This window comes from Lathyrus oleraceus, chromosome 1, assembly GCF_024323335.1.
Source record: "Lathyrus oleraceus cultivar Zhongwan6 chromosome 1, CAAS_Psat_ZW6_1.0, whole genome shotgun sequence".
Taxonomy (NCBI): domain Eukaryota; kingdom Viridiplantae; phylum Streptophyta; class Magnoliopsida; order Fabales; family Fabaceae; genus Lathyrus; species Lathyrus oleraceus.
In genome coordinates, this window is record NC_066579.1 from 42,230,052 (window position 1) to 42,249,834 (window position 19,783).

A 19,783-nucleotide genomic window follows, 5' to 3' on the forward strand; every position below is an offset into this window, starting at 1 on the left:
GAGCTCTCTAGTGATATATTCATTTTGGAAAGATGTGTTTTTAAGTGAGAGGGATACTTCCTTTTATAGAGAGAAATGAAATTGTTGAAATATTTTTACCAAAACTGTCCTTGAATTTTTTTAATATTTATCTGAAAGCCAAAGGAGGAGTGTGACTCCTCCGATGTCATGAAGATATACTTGGGAACTTGTTGCTTTATAATATTTGAAGATTGATCCAATTGTATTTTATATCACATGGGGCTGGCCAGATTTTCAATTTGTCTTTTAGTGCTGTAGTGAGTTTTATCCTTGGAAGGTTTTTAAATCCCCATGTTGGTTGTGCTCTTTTTTAGATGTAAATTGTTATGAAAGAATTTTATAAGCTTTGATGATTGATGGACTTACTTGTACGTTTTCATTTTAATGTCCAATAGAGTTTTTTGGAATTTTTTCAAGAATCTAAAATAGTTTGTTAGTTTCAAAAAAAAAATTGAGTATGTATCAACACCAGCTATGACTGAAACTCTCACTTTTAAATTTGATCAACCACAATAATGGATTTTTGGTTAAATGTTGAAGATGAAGCTTTCCGGAAGATTCTCACACACAACTTGTTTGCGCTTAAAAAATTAACTCGATTAATAAGTATTTCTTCAAAGTTGATTTGAAAGAAAGTTTGTATGATTACGAAATCTTTTTTTTTTGGTTTTTTAAGATTGTGAGCGAACGCAAAAAAATATTTTTAAAAGATGCATGTTTCTTTTTTCAAAATTGAATTAATCTGAAGCTCACACCAGGGAGAATTTTTTTTAATTTTTATTTGTGCTAGAGTTAAGGTACGAAATAGTTAGTAAAAAAATAAGCAAGATGATTCGAGTCAGGTCCCCAAAATAAAAAAGTGACTAAAATCGAGATGATAAAATCAAGATTTGACATTTCTGATTCAAGTTAGGTAGAAGTATGAATCAAGTCAAGATTGAATACATTTATGATTTGAGTTAAACATAACTATGACTCAAGTCAAGATGCCTTTGATTCAAGTCATGAAAAACCTTAAATCAAATCAAGTCATTTAACGCCAAATTACTGATTTCCTATTTACTCACGACTTGAGTCAGACAAAATTGTGACTCGAATCAAGCTTATATAATATATTGTTTCAATTCTTCTAATTTCTGATTCATCTTATACATGGTTGACTTTTAATCAATTTCTTCAATTTAAAAAAAACATGGAATGGATTCAACCAAACTGAGAACTAAGGATAACTTTCAAGTACATTAGCTTCGATAAACGGTAAAACAAATAAAATAAAAATAAAAATAATAAAATTTGAGTAAGAAAATTAATGAAATATGAGAAAAAATTTGAATTAATTACTTTAAAAATGAATAAATTGTTCATTGAAGAAAGAAATTTCAATTACTTTGTCCAAACAATAAAATTTACCTATAAAAATATTGAATCACTTGAACTAAACTACAAATTTAATAAATTTGTTGGAGCTGTCATTGGAGGTTTTATGTAGAACCGATAAAAAAGTCAGGTGCTTAATAAAATAAAATTTGCAACGAGATGTTTAAATAAATATTTACTAATTGAATTAAGAATCTAATATTACATGTTTGTACAAATATAATAACCAAAGACAGTGTTTAGCAAACAAGATCTAACACAGACATAAGCTTAAACATTACAAAATTATGGACAATAGACCTAACAACGAGTAATTCTAGAAAGTGATAAAGCCATAAAGTTATACAATGCTAGAATAGGAAAATTGTACATAAATTAGAAGAGAATGATAGAGAGAATTGTACACCAGTATTTATAAAGATTATGAGCAACATCCTCGCTTGCACTTAGTCTAGTCTCCAATGGTGAACCATTAAAAATTTATTGGTCTTCCACTAATTTGAAATAATAACAAGTGTCTTTTAACACACCATATAATCATTAATAATCTGAAAACTTAAAGTCAACTACTAACAAACACATATTTGAATCTTAACGTTCCTTCTATTGTAATTAACATACTAAACTACAAACCCTTCAAGATGTTTCCTCAATCTTGAGCCAACCACCTTTTGAGAACCAAAGCACTTCAAGATTTTATCTGCAGCAATCTCCGTCCGATCCTATGAAAATTCCCTTGTCCGAGCCTTTGAACTAATGAACGAGCTACAAACTCCAAAGTTTCATTCTCAACGACCTTCATGCAACCCAACCAAAATTCCCTTGGACCCTAACATATTATTTTTCTTCATAAGAAGTTTGTCTCTAGAATTTACAAACACAATCATATTTTTCTATGTGTAAGCACGCAAAAAAAAGTCCAAAATATCGGAATCCCCTAATGTACCTTCCAGTTGTTTGGAAAAGGAATGTCCCAACAAGAGGGGTTGGATTGTAACCTTCTAAAATTTTAACAATATTGTAATAATAGATAATGTTTCTCATGAGTTTAATGGAAAAGGAAAGTTAGAATGAGTTTTTAATATATTAAGTATGTGTGTGATAGAAGGTGATTAATAGTATGAAGATAAGATAAAGCAAGGATTAAAGACAAACCAAACTTAAGAACTTCTCCTGTTTCACCAACTTGGTTAGTCCAGTCCTCACACCTCGTGATATTTTCCCTTACTTGGTTCGTCTTACAATATGTGTTGGTATATGTGTTCTTAGCCTCACTAGACTTACACTTTTGAATGACAAAGCTTCTCATAAGCTTACATGAGTATTTTTTATATGTATATCTAGAGATGATATACTTTGATATTTAAGGTGTTTACAACGACTTTACCCTCTAACTATGTGGGAGTAAGGATATTAAATAAATACTAACACACTAAATATGATGAGCTCTCTAGTGATATATTCATTTTGGAAAGATATGTTTTTAAGTGAGTGGGATACTTCCTTTTATAGAGAGAAATGAAATTGTTGGAATATTTTTACCAAAACTGTCCTTGAATTTTTTTAATATTTATCTGAAAGCCAAAGGAGGAGTGTGACTCCTCAGATGTCATGAAGATATATTTGGGAACTTGTTGCTTTATAATATTTGAAGATTGATCCAATTGTATTTTATATCACATGGGGCTGGCCAGATTTTCAATGTCTTTTAGTGTTGTAGTGAGTTTTATCCTTGGAAGGTTTTTTAAATCCCCAGGTTGGTTGTGCTATTTTTTAGATGTAAATTATTATGAAAGAATTTTATAAGCTTTGATAATTGATGGACTTACTTGTACGTTTGCATTTTAATGTCCAATAGCGTTTTTTGGAATTTTTTCAAGAATCTAAAATAGTTTATTAGTTTTAAAACAAAAATAGAGTATGTTTCAACACCAACCAATGACTCACACTCTCACTTTTAAACTTGAGCAACCATAATAGTTAGTGTTTGACTAAAGGTTGAAGATGAAGCTTTCCGGAAGATTTTCACACACAACTTGTTTGCTCTCAAGAAATTAACTCAATTAATAAGTGTTTCTTCAAAGTTGATTTGAAAGAAAGTTGTTATTATGTCATTGGAGGTTTGATGGAGAACCGATAAAAATGTGTGCTGATGTTTTCTAGGCTAGGCTACTTGTACTCTTTTTATAATATTTTGCTTAATAAATAATGTGAAGAATTAGAATTTCATAAAATTTCAAACACAAGGAATTATGTACGCGTGAATAGGTGAGATAACATAGACAAGTTCCATATTGATATTGAAATATTGACCCAACTCAACCGGTCTATCATAATTTAATTAATTAAATTAAAGAAAAAAGAAAAACTCAGTCAAAAGTTCCTCCTATAATTAAGTAAGGATAGCGTGTGAATCCTCTCTATATATAATGAATCAAAAGAGAAGATATAATATCAAATTCAATTCAAGTGTTTCGGATAAACAGAAATACACAAACAAACAGGGGCGACTTGAAAACAAAGATTAAGAAGAACAAAAAGAATGTCTCAGTTAAGGAATATGTCAATTATTTTAGTAGTTTTTGCTTTTGTTGCAACAATATTGGAAAGAACAGAAGCAGCAGATCATACAGTTGGAGACTCAACAGGTTGGACAAGTAGTGCTGGCGCTAAGTTTTACTCTGACTGGGCGTCCAATAACACATTCAAACAAAACGATGTTCTAGGTGAGTTTTTATTTTATCTTTTAAAAATATTAATTTGATTGAATGAAATAGTGTCTTACCCTAATGCTGCTATTACAGTTTTCAATTTCTTTGCGGGTGCGCACACTGTTGCTGCAACCAACAAGGCAGACTTTGACAACTGCAATGTGAATCAAAATACAAATGACATAATAACAACATCACCAGCAAGAGTGACTCTTAACAGAACTGGTGATTTCTATTTCATATGTACCGTCTCATCCCATTGTCAATCTGGCGGTCAAAAGCTAACCATTAAAGTTCCAACATCTTCTTCATCTACTCCTCCTTCATCTACTCCTCCTTCACCTACTCCTCCTTCATCTGGAACCACTCCTACTCCACCTACCAGCGGAGGAACACCATCCCCTTCTTCTCCAACTCAGCCTGATGCAACTCCTCCATCACCGGGTTCGGCCACTGCTATCGTTGCTACTTTCCCTGCTCTCATTGCTATTGTCATAAACTTGTTGGTTTAGACACACCAGTTTTTTTTGGAATGGTTATTTACACTGTTTCAATTTTTGGATTTGATGTTCTATAATTAGGGTTTAGGATATATTTAATTTGTATTATCAATAAGATTTAATTGATATATACAGACAATGTAAAATGATTTTATATTGTCATAATCCTATCGGTTGGATATTGAAATAAGTTTTACTTTTATTTTATTTTATTTTATTTTATTTTATTGATATATATAGACAATGTAAAAGTAATTAATCCCTATTATTTTATTTTATTCAATTTAAAAAAAAGTTTAAAACATATAATATTTTTATCTCAAATATTAATAGCATCACAAAAATAAAGCATTTACTTATATATTAATATCATTATAAATATTTTATTCATGTTAATAATTAATTACATTTATTATTTTTAATAATAAAAATAATTTTATTTAAATTATAAAATAATAAACATAGATATTAACATTATAAAATAATAAACATAGATATTTTTAATAATAAATATTTAAATTTTTTAATACTAATACAAAAAACCAAATCTTGATAAAATGTTTACAATAAACTATATTTAAAGTTGTTCAGAGTTAAATTCAATAATAAAAATAATAAATATTTAAATTTTGAATTATTACTGAAAATTGAAAATTAACCACACATAATAAAATGTTACAAAAATAAAATATTCTCTCTTTATAAATACCTTAATAAAGACGTATATTATTATTATTATTATTATTATTATTATAAATATTTAAACCTTATTTTTTAAAATATAAGACATGAAATAATGACAATAAAAATATTCACTTATTATTATCACAATTGCATTCATTTAACCGATTAAGAACTATAAACATAAAAAGACATGATATAATGACAATAAAAATATTCATTTATTACTATCAGAATTGCATTCATTTAGCCGTTTAAAAACTATAAACATAAATAAACAACAATTTGTTAACTTTTAAATACCTCATCATAACAACTATTAGATTCATTATATATCCATATTAACAGATAATCAACAATGGAAAATTCAATCTTAGATCTTAACACTAATCATGATGATTGGTTACTTCGAGTTAGAGTCTTTCGATTGTGAGACATTTATAATCTGCTAAACGATGAACAACAAATATTCGTAGAAACCATTTTGTTAGATGAGAAGGTATTAACTTTTTATCCCAAATATTGCATTTGTTGTTAACAAAATATACTTTTATATTCTAAATATTTGACATTATTATTTTTTCTTTATAAAATTATTAATTTCAATATTTTATTGCTATTTTTTTTCCTTCAGGGAACTCTTTTGCAAACATACAAACCATTCAAAGGCTTAAAAATGACATGGTTTTTGCGAACGACTAATGTAACAAATTTAAGACTCCGGATCCTTAATTTCACACAATTATTTTGAATTTGTTAGCATAGAAACAATTTCATAAAGAGTTGGAGACAACAATATTCTTTCTCGTAGTTTTATACACAAGTTACCCTACAATAATATAAAATATATTATATAACTACATTCATGTTTCTTTTCAAACATAGTTGGCGTGCTCCATGCTCCTTGACATGAAAAACACGTTTATGTACAAGGAAAACCTACAAAAATTCCCAGACTTGAATTGATGGTACAAGAGTAAGACATTGTTATTTTTTGTTTTGTTTCGAAATCAATAAATCTGCTTCATTCCTAGACACTTAATTAGTTGGATGTGAGAACTCTTCCAGTGTTGGAGCCAACTGGAAGCCCCGGAAGGTGCAACACCTCAAGGGAGGGTCATAAAATTGTTCCAAAGTAAAAATGGCCCAAGCATCCACCTCGGTGTTCATGATAATCAACAGGTCATCATACTCAACACAAAAGTCGTTCCTTCTAATTTTTTTCACGTATGAGATCAACCCCTTGATCAATCCTAGCTTTGGATTTCTGAACTTGAATGAATAAGTACTTTTCTAATTGCTATCTATGTCTTCTAAATGCTTGCAATCAATAGAGTCTTTAGATTCCTTTAAAATGGGCACATGCTAAATGTGGAAATTTTGATGTTTATGTATGTACAGTTGGGTTTGTGATCATTGGAACATTATGATTAATTGTTTCATGGAGAAAATGTTCCAGGAATAGGAAATCCAACCACATGTAGACTCTAGGATTTAAAAAGGTTCCTAGAGTCATATACCCTATTCAAGAATATTATCATCAGAACGACAGATCGTAAGAAGATAATATCTTAAAGATGATCTATTCTACGTAAGGTCTTCGTATTTATCTAACGAGTCCTAAGTCTTACAGGTCAACACTACACAACCATTGTCTCCACGGTTCTAAACATGATTCCTAGAGTCATGGATCCCATTTAAAGATATTATCGTCAGAACGACTAATCGTAAGACAATACTATCCTCAAAAGGATATATTCTGAGTGTGGCTTTTGTATTAACCCGACGAGTCCTAAGTCTCGTAGGTTAACACTACACAACTATCAATTCTAAAAGCCATAGGTTCAGGATTCTACAAAGGTCCTAAGAATCATAGGTCGAGGTCGAAAATATCAACGTCAGAACGACTAATCGTAAGACAATAATACTTTCGAGGGATCTCATCTGAGTGAGATTCTCGCATCAGCCTAACGAGTCTGATGTCTCACAGGTCAATACTACCCAACCACCATCCTAACTTAAGTTTTTCTCATAGCTCAGGTATAGAGATTTTCCTCACACAAACGACAATAGTCCAGAAAGTTCTAATGTCACCATATGATCAATGATGCAACAATTGGAAATACAAATAATTAAAGGTGCTATGAAGAACTCAATGCATACATAGTTCTGCTCAAAGATAACTACTGGATGGATTTCTTTAAAGAGTGTGATACTTGGATCACATTTGAGCGATTAAACCTTTACTTGCTACTCGCTCTTGGAGGTTGAAGTCTTTGTTTGTTTCGCATCAAAATGGATATTACATACTATTTTCTGAAAAAGTTTACGGGGTCGCACAAGGGCAGAAATCAAGTTTGATTGGTTTGAGTTGATTTTAAGTGGATATATCCATCCATGCAGGAAGCTCTACTGTAGTACTCAGATGCCCGAAAAGGAAGAGGCTAAAGCCTAATCACTCTATTTTCATCCAAAAGTTTGTTATGAAAATGTGTGGAAAATTAGGTCAAAGTTCATTAACGGAAGACAATTATTCAGACAGGGAGCTCTACTGCAGTGTCTAAATAATCGAGAAAGAGAAGGTCGATACCCAAGCAATATTTTCCATCTATAAGAGAAATGACCTAATTCTAGTAATTATTGTATTTTAATATGAAATTTGAATGTTTGAACATGGAGCTCTACAACAATATCATAACATTCAAAACAGAGAAAGTCTAAACCTAATAAGTTCTTCCATTTTTATTGTAAAAGATTCTAAAAACAGGGGGACGACTTGATGATGGATCAAGTGTTTGAAGTTGACTTATGAAAATAATTTGGATGTGGCGGGGGACATACTCGACTTTGTATTCGATTTGGATTTGATTTGGGAAAAAAACTCGACGTTGGATCGAGTGTTTGTTGTTTTTGTTTTTTTTTTCTTCTGAAATGATTGATTTTAATCATTTGTCAACAATCAACTAACACAGTAAAGTAAATGAAAGCGGTAAATTTATTACGTATTTTCGGGAATGGGCGTACAATTTATCGAATGAGGATACAACACAATAATTTAAACAATACAAGTTTTGAAAGACATTTGCAAAAATAAAAGAATCTCGTTGTAAGAAGGCCCTAGAGAAAGTCAAGGGACTCGAAGTAAAAATAAAAAACTAAATTAAAAGAAATTTAGCGTTATGTTAAGCAATCGTAAAGCGGTTCATCTAGGAACCACTCTATCTAAGGCCGGTCAACAAGACTTTATGCGTATAACAATTTATGAAGTTAATTTGAATTATTAACTTCAAAATTGATACGCAACTTTGAAAAAACAATTTTAAGCGACAAAAGAAGAAAAAAAACTAAACGAATTTAGCGTTATGTTAAGCAATCGTAAAGTCATTCATATAGGAATCATCCTATCTGAGGTCGGTCAATAAAACTCTGCGTGTAAGCAATTTCTGAAGTTAAATTGAATTTTTACCTTCAAAGTTGATATGTATCTGTGTAAAACCGACGGTAGATTAAATCGATTTTTTTTATTTGTGTGAATTTTTTAAAATAAGAAAATTAATTAAATAAGTAATAAAATGACAATAATAATAATTATAATAATAGCAATAATGATAAAACAAATATTAATAAAAAAAATATTTATCATTAACAACAATAATAATTCTAAATGAACAAAAATAATCAATAAAAACAACAATAATTAGTAATAAACACAATAATGATTAATAATAATACTCAACAACAATAATGATTAATAATAATAATCAAGAACAAATAATAATAATAAATAATAGTAAAAATAAACAATAATTTATATTTTTTAGTAATAATTGTTTAGTAATAATAGTCAATAATAATAATTAAATTACAAGAAAATAATAATAAACAATAACAACAATAGTAATAATCATCAATAAAGATTACCAATAATAACTAGTTTAATAATAATGAACAATAAATCAAGGATAGTAAAAAAATAATCAAAATAAGAGTAATAAATACAAAATATTGAAGATGAAGCTTTTCGGAAGATTCTCACACACAACTTGTTTGAGCTCAAAAAATAAACTCGATTAATAAGTATTTCTTCAAAGTTCATTTGAAAGAATGTTTGTGTGATTACGAAAGGTTTTTTTGTTTGTTTAAGATTGTGAGAGAATGCAAAAAAATATTTTTAAAAGATTTAATGTTTTTTTTTTCAAAATTGAATTAATGTGAAGCTCACACTAGAGAGAAATTTTTTTGATTTTTATTTAGCCTAGAGTTAATGTAACACCCACATATAATATATGTCTAGAATGCATATTATACATAATGTAAAACTGGTACTGAAATACATAAGTGCCTAGCAGCACAACATACGTATACAATTACATGCCCAAAATAACATAATATGGCATAAATGTACATAAGAGTGCCCAAAATAAACTACTGATCTAGATCATTAGACAATGATCTCAAAAATATATACACAGCGGAAGAAAAGCAAGACATCACTCTATCTTGTCCTTACCCTTATCCTGCTCAGAACCACTTGAAAAATAGTCAACAACATGGGGTGAGATAATAATCTCAGTGGATTCCCTATCTTATGGATCCACTCGGCTCTACAAGATTTTCTAATCAATGTTCAACTCATATCCAACTCAAGTCAACAAGGGAACGAAGACTTGAGCGACGGGGAACTAACTCACAATTGTACGGAAACATGCATCTGAGTTCTTATAACTCAACCACGATCATTATTCAGATCACGAAACATCAATTCCCGAACAGACTTACGTCTAAGTCAGGCCCGGTTCATGCATGCTCGTATGATTCGACTTTCACGATGGATATCGGGTCCTCTATAAGGCTTAATCCCCAGTTCTAGCGACCGTCACCCGTATGGGACTCTAACTCACCTAGGGTATCTTTCACCGTATGGGACTCTAACCCACTTTGGTGTCCAACTTTCCCCCATGTCCGCCATGGTTGGGGCTCAAACCCAATTGAGGCTCGAATCATTGGTCCCGCATCCCAATGCTTACACGTCTAAGCATACCAATAGAGATGTGTACCATCATAGAAAACACACATTCTGAATACATGATCGGTTCTACAATCATTGGTTCCACGAACCAAAACAAAATTCATAAATTATAGGTGACTCCATTCACCATAATACACAACAATAACATGGCATGTTCCATACAATGCGTCTCGTTATCAATCATGGCAACAATCCGTACACGACCTCCACATAAGCGTCGTACGATTAATTACCGTCATTCAATGTTATCTAAGTCATGAATCTCACTCAAGGCCTAATACCAATCGTAGGTTAACTTACTATATTCATCATGTTATTCTCACTATTAACATGTATTCAACTTAAGCATGAAATCATAATTGATTAATGGATGGAAGAATGCATTTTGAAACACTTAGAAAATGGATTTTGAGGTTTTTAACTTGAGTCAATCGATTGGTTAGGGAAGCCCAATCGATTGGTTCCTCTCATGTTTCTGTTTTAAAGAAATTTCTACTATTCATAAACAGAAAGTTTGTGCAATCGATTGACATGCAGTGTCAATCGATTGGCTCTGCGAAAATTTCATTTTTCTGCTAAATTAAAGGCTGTCAATCGATTGATAACAGGGGCCAATCGATTGGTTCACACACATTTTCACTTTTCCACTTCTTCGAACACCATTTTCCTCTGTAACTCCATTTCCAACCAAACCCACACTCATTCTTCCAACACATCCATCTTACTACATGCTCATATACACATGTACAACAAGAATCCCAAGTTCATAACTACAAGGATTTCAACATCATAACATAACCATAGTAAATCATATTATCATACCAATCACAAAACACATCAAGACACCATTTCATGAAAATCAATAAGAGCAAGAACATATTCATCTTATAGCATGGATATTCATGATTTATCTAACGTTCTACAACCCTAACTTTTCTAGAAACCTAAAGTTTCTAACTAGAACCAACCTCAAGAAATTGAAGAGGAGAAATTGTTGAAGATGAGATGAGGATGAAGATGATGGTGTTGGTTCCAAGCTCTTGCTCTTTCCAAGCTTCCCTTCTTCTTCTTCACTAGCCTTGTTTTTCCTTTCCTCTCTTGAGCTTTCCTCTTTCTTTATATACTTTCTGATACATAGAACAAGGAAAGTGTCTTATGGTGGTAGTAGGTAAGAGATAATAACATGTGGTCGCCAATTACCACAAGTAACATGTGGTTGGAAAAGGTTACAGGTAGTAACAAATATCTCAAGTGACACCACACTTGTAGTATTTGTTCTATTGGAGCTATTGACCCATTATTAGTGTTACCAAAATGTCCCAATTAATAAAAGGTCAGTTCCAAATAATATTAATTAAGTCAACCTGAACTCACTATTAGCTCTATTTATCCCAATTGACAACTTTTAGAGCACATAGGAACTCAGTTGATCTCAATTAATAGGAATTTAGGCATTTAAGGAAATACGGGGTATTACATCCTCCCCCCTTAAATAAAATTCATCCTCAAATTTAAATATTACCTGGAAGAGATGAGCATAGGCTTCTCGCATTTCTGACTCTAGTTCCCAGGTGGCGTCGCTTGGGTGTGATTCATCCCACTGAACCTTAACAAGAGGAATCTCCTTATTCCTTAACACCTTAACTTCTCGTCTTGTAATGCAACTTGGTAGAGGTCGGAAAGTCAGATCTTCTTCTACTTCCACTGAATCTGGAAGAATAGGATGAAGAGAATCTGCAATAAACTTCCGGAGTTGAGATACGTGAAAAACATCATGCATTTCTGATAGAGAAGGTGGTAAGGCTAATCTGTAGGCTACTTCTCCAATTCTCTCTATAATCTGGTATGGCCCTATGTATCTTGGACTTAGCTTCCGTGACTTAAGCGGTCCTTTCAGTCTCAACCTCGGGGTCACCTTCAAAAATACATGGTCACCTTCATCAAATTCCAATGGTCTTCTCCTGTGATCTGCATAGCTGTTTTGGCGATCTTGTGCTTTCTTTATCTTATCACGGACCATCTTTATCTTTTCCGTTGTCTCTTGAATAATCTCCGATCCTAAGATCCTTTCTTCGCCAACTTTTGTCCAACATAAAGGTGTTCTACATTTCCGTCCATACAAAGCTTCATAAGGGGCCATCCCAATACTTGCATGATAACAATTGTTATATGCGAATTCAATCAATGGTAAAAGCTCCTTCCAATTTCCCCCACTTTCAAGTACACAAGCTCTTAACGTATCTTCCAGTGTTTGTATTGTCCGTTCAGTCTAACCATCTGTCTGAGGATGATTAGAGGTACTTAAACACAATCTCGATCCCATAGCTTGTTGGAATTCTCTCCAAACCCTTGAAGTAAACTTTGGGTCTCTATCAGACACAATGCTAGTAGGAACATCGTGCAACCTAACAATTTCTGAAATGAACAACCGTGCAAGATGACTTGCGTTGTAAGTAGTCTTCACAACCAAGAAGTGCGCGGACTTAGTCAACCGATCCACAATCACCCAAATTGAATCATAACCACCTTGGGTCCGAGGAAACCCTACCGCAAAGTCCATTGAAATACTATCCCATTTCCAAACCGGAATCTCTAAAGGCCACAATAAACCACCTGGCTTCTGATGTTCAATCTTTACCTGTTGGCATACAATGCATTCTGACACATACTCTGCGATATCCTTTTTCATCCCAGGCCATCAATAGTCCTTCTTCAAGTCTTGATACATCTTCGATGAACCTGGATGTATAGTAAACGCCCCTTTGTGAGCTTCCTCCAAAACATTCCTTTTCAGCTCTACATCATCCGGAACACAAATCCTTTGATTAAACAGAATAACTTTATCTGGTGACTGAGTGAAACGTGGTTGAGTCGACATCTCTTGCAATCTCTCATCTATCCTTTGTCCTTGTCGGATCTCTTCCCTTAGGTTAGAAGTAACATTCAAATTTCCCATTATCACACCATCCTGCGTCCAACTAAACTGAAGATTAAGATCTCGGAACTTTTCCAACAATGCGTATTCCAACATCATCAACTCAACTTTATGTATCTCTTTCTGACTTAAGGCATATGCAACCTTATTCGCCTTCCCTGGGTGATACTTAAGCTCAAAATCAAAGTCCTTCAAGTATTCCATCCATCTTCTCTGTCTCATGTTTAACTCCTTCTGGTCAAATAAGTATTTCAAACTCTTGTGATCACTAAACATCTCAAAATGCACCCCATACAAGTAATGTCTCCAAACCTTCAATGCAAAGACAACAACAACCAGTTCAAGATCATGAGTCGGGTAGTTCTCTTCATGAGGCTTCAACTGACGAGAGGCATAGGCTACAACTTGACCACTCTGCATTAACACCCCTCCGAATCCTTCTTAGAGGCATCACAAAATACTTCATAGGACTTACTAGGATCAGAAGGGACTAAAACAGGAGCAGTCGTTAGCTTCTCCTTCAAACTCATAAAACTCTTCTCACACTTCGAATCCCATTTGAAAGAAATTTCTTTTCGGGTAAGTCTAGTCATTGGTAACGCTACCTGCGAAAATCCCTTTATAAACCTTCTATAGTAACCTGCCAAACCTAAGAAACTTCTGACTTCAGAGGCATTCTTCGGTCTTTCCCAATTAATAACTGCTTCAACTTTAGATGAATCCACTGATACTCCCCCTTGTGATATTACATGACCAAGAAATCTCACTTCGTTCATCCAAAATTCACACTTACTTAACTTGGCAAATAGTTGTTTCTCTTGCAGTACTGATAGAACAATCCTTAAGTGTTCTCCGTGCTCTTGAGGAGTACAAGAATAAATAAGAATGTCATCAATAAAGATCACCACAAACTGGTCCAAGTAGGGTTGGAATATCCGATTCATATAGTCCATGAAAACAGTTGGGGCATTCGTTACACCAAAAGGCATTACAAGGAACTCATAATGGCCATATCGGGTTCTAAACGCGGTCTTTGGTACATCCGAACTCTTAACTCTTATTTGATGATAGCCCGACCGTAGATCAATCTTCGAGAACACGCAGGCTCCTTTCAACTGGTCTAACAAATCGTCTATCCGAGGCAGAGGGTACTTGTTCTTGATGGTAACTTTATTCAACTGGTGATAATCAATACACAATCGCATACTACCGTCCTTCTTCTTTACTAGTAACACTAGAGCTCCCCATGGTGAGACACTAGGTCGGATAAAATGCTTAGCTAGCAACTCTTCCAATTGATTCTTTAACTCTCTCAACTCTAGTGGTGCCATGCGATACGGAGAGACGGAGATTGCAGCCGTCCCAGGTACCAGGTCAATAGAAAATTCCACTTCCCTTTCAGGAGGAAGATAGGAGACATCCTCAGGAAAAACTTCCAGAAATTCACAAACAACAGGGATATGTGTAACATTCAGATTATCACTAGATTCCTTGGTAAGAGCCAAGAGAACTGACTTTTCATTCTCAAATAAGAAATTAACCATGCCAACCGTACCTTCCAAGATTGTAGTTAACACATCCTTTGGAGTAGCTTCACTAGATGGAATGATAATCAACTTCTCTTCACAACCAATAAACACCGAATTGGCGAAAAGCCAATCCATCCCCAAAACCACATCAACCTTCTTAAGTGGTAAACAAATAAGATCAATCTGAAAAACACTACCATTTACCGAGAGCGAACAATTTTCACAAATCAACGGTGTCTCAACCATATCATCCATGGCGGTAGTAACCACCATAGGAGGAGACAAGGGAATTGCTTACAAGCCAAGACGCTTCATGCACCGAATTGACACAAAAGAGTGTGTCACCCCACAATCAAATAATACAAAACAAGGATGATCATTGATGAGACACGTACCAGCAATTAAGGCATTGTTACTCTTAGCCTTCCTTGCATCCAAGGTATAAACTCGACCGATACTCCTCCCCTGCATCTGATTCTTATTCCGAGGGCATTCCCTAGACATGTGTCCCTCTCTCTGACAAGTAAAACACCTAATTCCACGTACATCACATTTTCCAAAATGATACTTCTTACATGCTTGACATTGAGGAGGTTGGTTAGGGCTTGCATGTTGCACCTGTTTTCCCTTGAAAGCCTGAGATCTAGGCTTCAACTGGTTTCCTGGCCTTCCTTGATCTCTCTGCCCACTCCTGTACTAATCCCTTTCTTCTTGAACTTTCTTCAAACTATTCTCAGCCACATAACACTGCCTTAACAATTCGGCATAAGAAGTGAATTCCCTTTGAGAAACACTATGAGAAATTTCACCCCTCAGACCAAAAAGAAACTGATCAATCTTCCACCTCTCATCCGGTGCGTACGCAACTTGCCTAGAATAAGTAGCCATATCTTCGAACTTCTCAGCATACGCAGCTACTGACATAGTACCCTGTCTGAGCTATTGAAACTCAAACTCTTTATGAGTCCTCAAAGAACTAGGAAAATACTTCTCCAGGAAAATAGTCTTAAAATGCTCCCAATCCCTAGGTATTCCTTGATTGGTCATAAGAGTAGAAGCACTCTCCCACCATCTCACAGTTGAACCCTTCATCATGTGAGAAGCAAACACAACCTCGTTTTCTTCGCTACAATGCACTATCCGAAAAATCCTTTCCATGCCAGTTATCCACTCCTGAGCCTTCACAGGATTCAGCCCACCATGGAATTCTAGAGGATTCATGCGTAAGAAATCTCGGAAACTTCCACCTGCAGCTACCTGTGGAACTCCTTGAGGATGCAAACCACCATTCCACTGCTGCATCATCTGTTGCATGAATTGAGTCTATTATTGTTGCATCTGTTGCATAAACTGAGGCCATTGAAAACCTTCACTACCACTTGGCGGTTCAGAGTCCGAATTCTGGGTTCTGGGTCTACCACGACCTCTGCGTCCGTCAGCCATGATCCTGAATGTCATACAAATAGGATTAAGTTGATCAGGCTCAATACTATGAATATAACACCAAGGAAAATGATGACAACCCACATGTGAGGCAGAAAGGAATACTTATAATATTTCATGGCTAGGTCGAGGATATGACCTGCTCTGATACCAACTGTAACACCCACATATAATATATGTCTAGAATGCATATTATACATAGTGTAAAACTGTACTGAAATACATAAGTGCCTAGCAGCACAACATACGTATACAATTACATGCCCAAAATAACATAATATGGCATAAATGTACATAAGAGTGCCTAAAATAAACTACTGATCTAGATCATTAGACAATGATCTCAAAAATATCTACACAGCGAAAGAAAAGCCATCAGTCCTCAGGCAAGCAAGACATCACTCTATCTTGTCCTTACCCTTATCCTGCTCAGAACCACCTGAAAAATAGTCAACAACATGGGGTGAGATAATAATCTCAGTGGGTTCCCTATCTTATGGGTCCACTCGGATCTACAGTGTTTTCTAATCAATGTTCAGCTCATATCCAACTCAAGTCAACAAGGGAACGAAGACTTGAGCGACGGGGAACTAACTCGCAATTGTATGGCAACATGCATTTGAGTTCTCATAACTCAACCACGATCATTATTCAGATCACGAAACATCAATTCCCGAACGGACTTACGTCTAAGCCAGGCCCGGTTCATGCATGCTTGTATGATTCGACTTTCACGGTGGATATCGGGTCCTCTATGAGGCTTAATCCCCAGTTCAATCGACCGTCACCCGTATGGGACTCTAACCCACCTAGGGTATCTTTCACCGTATGGGACTCCAACCCACCTTGGTGTCCACCTGTTCCCCATGTCCGCCATGGTTGGGGCTCAAACCCAATTGAGGCTCGAATCATTGGTCCCACATCCCAATGCTTACACGTCTAAGCATACCAATAGAGATGTGTATCATCACAGAAAACACATATTCTGAATACATGATCGGTTCTACAATCATTGGTTCCACGAACCAAAACAAAATTCAACAATTATAGGTGACTTCATTCACCACAATAAACAACAATAACATGGCGTGTTCCATATAATGCGTCTCGTTATCAATCATGGCAACAATCCGTACACGGCCTCCACATAAGCGTCGTACGATTGATTACCGTCATTCAATGTTATCTAAGTCATGAATCTCACTCAAGGCCTAATACCAATCGTAGGTTAACTTACTATATTCATCATGTTATTCTCACTATTAACATGTATTTAACTTAAGCATGAAATCATAATTGATTAATGGATGGAAGAATGCATTTAGAAACACTTAGAAAATGGATTTTGAGGTTTTTAACTTGAGTCAATCGATTGGTTGGGGAAGCCCAATCGATTGGTTCCTCTCACGTTTCTGTTTTTCAGAATTTGCTGAGTGTCAATCGATTGGTCCTGCTGAAAAATTTCTACTATTCATAAACAAAAAGTTTGTGCAATCGATTGGCATGCAGTGTCAATCGATTGGCCCTGCGAAAATTTCATTTTTCTGCTAAATTAAAGGTTGCCAATCGATTGATAACAGGGGCCAATCGATTGGTTCACACACATTTTCACTTTTCCACTTCTTAGAACACCATTTTCCTCTGTAACTCCATTTCCAACCAAACCCACACTCATTCTTCCAACACATCCATCTTACTACATGCTCATATACACATGTACAACAAGAATCCCAAGTTCATAACTACAAGGATTTCAACATCATAACATAACCATAGTAAATCATATTATCATACCAATCACAAAACACATCAAGACACCATTTCATGAAAATCAATAAGAGCAAGAACATATTCATCTTATAGCATGGATATTCATGATATTTTTAACGTTCTACAACCCTAACTTTTCTAGAAACCTAAAGTTTCTAACTAGAACCCACCTTAAGAAATTGAAGAGGAGAAGTTGTTGAAGATGAGATGAGGATGAAGATGATGGTGATGGTTCCAAGCTCTTGCTCTTTCCAAGCTTCCCTTCTTCTTTTTCACTAGCCTTGTTTTCCTTTCCTCTCTTGAGCTTTCCTCTTTCTTTCTATACTTTCTGATACATAGAACAAGGAAAAAGGCTTATGGTGGTAGTAGGTAAGAGATAATAACATGTGGTCACCAATTACCACAAGTAACATGTGGTTGGAAAAGGTTACAGGTAGTAACAAATATCTCAAGTGACACCACACTTGTAGTATTTGTTCTACTGGAGCTATTGACACATTATTAGTGTTACCAATATGTCCCAATTAATAAAAGGTCAGGTCCAAATAATATTAATTAAGTCAACCTGAACTCACTATTTGCTCTATTTATCCAAATTGACAACTTTTAGAGCACATAGGAACTCAGTTTATCTCAATTAATAGGAATTTAGGCATTTAAGGAAATACGGGGCTTTACAGTTAAGGTACGAAATAGGTAATAAAAAATCAGCAAAATTATCCGAGTCAGGTCCTCAAAATAAAAAAGTGACTAAAATCGACTTGATAAAATCAAGATTTGACATTTGTGATTCAAGTTAGGTAGAAGTTTGACTCAAGTCAAGATTGAATACATTTATGATTTTAGTCAAACATAACTATTACTCAAGTCCAGATGCCATTGATTCAAGTCATGAAAAACCTTGAATCAAATCAAGTTATTGTAATACCTCAAAATTTGCCCCCCTCATGCATGCATTCATTTTTAGGTCATTTAACATTTCATATTGCATTTCATCATGTCAATCGGAATTAGACCCAAGAAACTTGAATATCATCCAAGACACTTTGTGGGTCCTATCTGGGTGATTAGTCAACACAAGGGAATGGCTTGAGATACTTCCAACATCTTCAAATGGGGTCTATTCATCATTCAAAACGTTAATCTTGAAGGAGCAAAAGTTTGTTCATGAACTGTCATGCTCGCTAGGCGAAGCCCACGCGTTTCGGAAAAAAAAAACGAAAAAACGAGAAAAAGAAAAAAAACAAAAAAACAAAAAAACAAAAAAAACAAAAAAAAATAAATAAAATATAACAGAAAAATCTTGGACTTGGACCTCTCTTTTGAGCCCACAAAGTCACAAAAATCAGGTTATAAATTCTAGACTTCCATCTCCCAAAAAAACCTGGGAAAAAGATAGTGAGAGAAGAGCTAACATAGTTCAGAGAAACCTCCTGAGACTGAAAGGAACTCATCTGCAAAGAGCCAATTCCATCTCATATAAACCCTCAGATTGCTTTGCAAACCCAACCGGGCAATTCAATTTCCTTCGATCTCTCCAACCAGGTTTGCCCTATTTCCATTACTCTATGCTTTCAATTTGAATGCTCTGAATATATGAGGTATTATCGTTAGGTTTTGCATGTGGGCACATGTTTTAGTATGTATGTCATGTCTTGATGTGTGGATCTTTTCCCCTGACTTTGAATTTTGATACCCTTTTGATGCATGTGTTTAACAAGAGGTTTAGGCCTCCTACACTTGGTTGCTTTTTGTGAGCTCTTTTTGTGAATTTTAATGGCATGATT

The 19,783-nt window shown here is 34.4% G+C and overlaps 1 protein-coding gene across 7 annotated transcripts in view; it reads left to right on the top strand.

The window, feature by feature from the left end:
* LOC127094021 (cucumber peeling cupredoxin) overlaps positions 1–19,783 on the top strand; it is a 147,704-nt gene that overhangs the window by 35,859 nt on the left and 92,062 nt on the right. For 2 of the 7 annotated variants that reach the window (XM_051033140.1, XM_051033366.1), the window contains exon 3: positions 4,452–4,636. The exons of 1 other annotated variant lie outside the window; for it this stretch is intronic. In XM_051033140.1, the coding sequence (XP_050889097.1) occupies positions 4,452–4,621 (170 nt within the window). In that variant the 3' untranslated portion in view covers positions 4,622–4,636. Of the gene's footprint in view, positions 1–3,845; positions 4,125–4,202; positions 4,810–19,783 lie in introns of those variants that run through there. 4 more of the 7 variants (XM_051033091.1, XM_051032996.1, XM_051033267.1 and 1 more) reach the window with 4 other exon arrangements.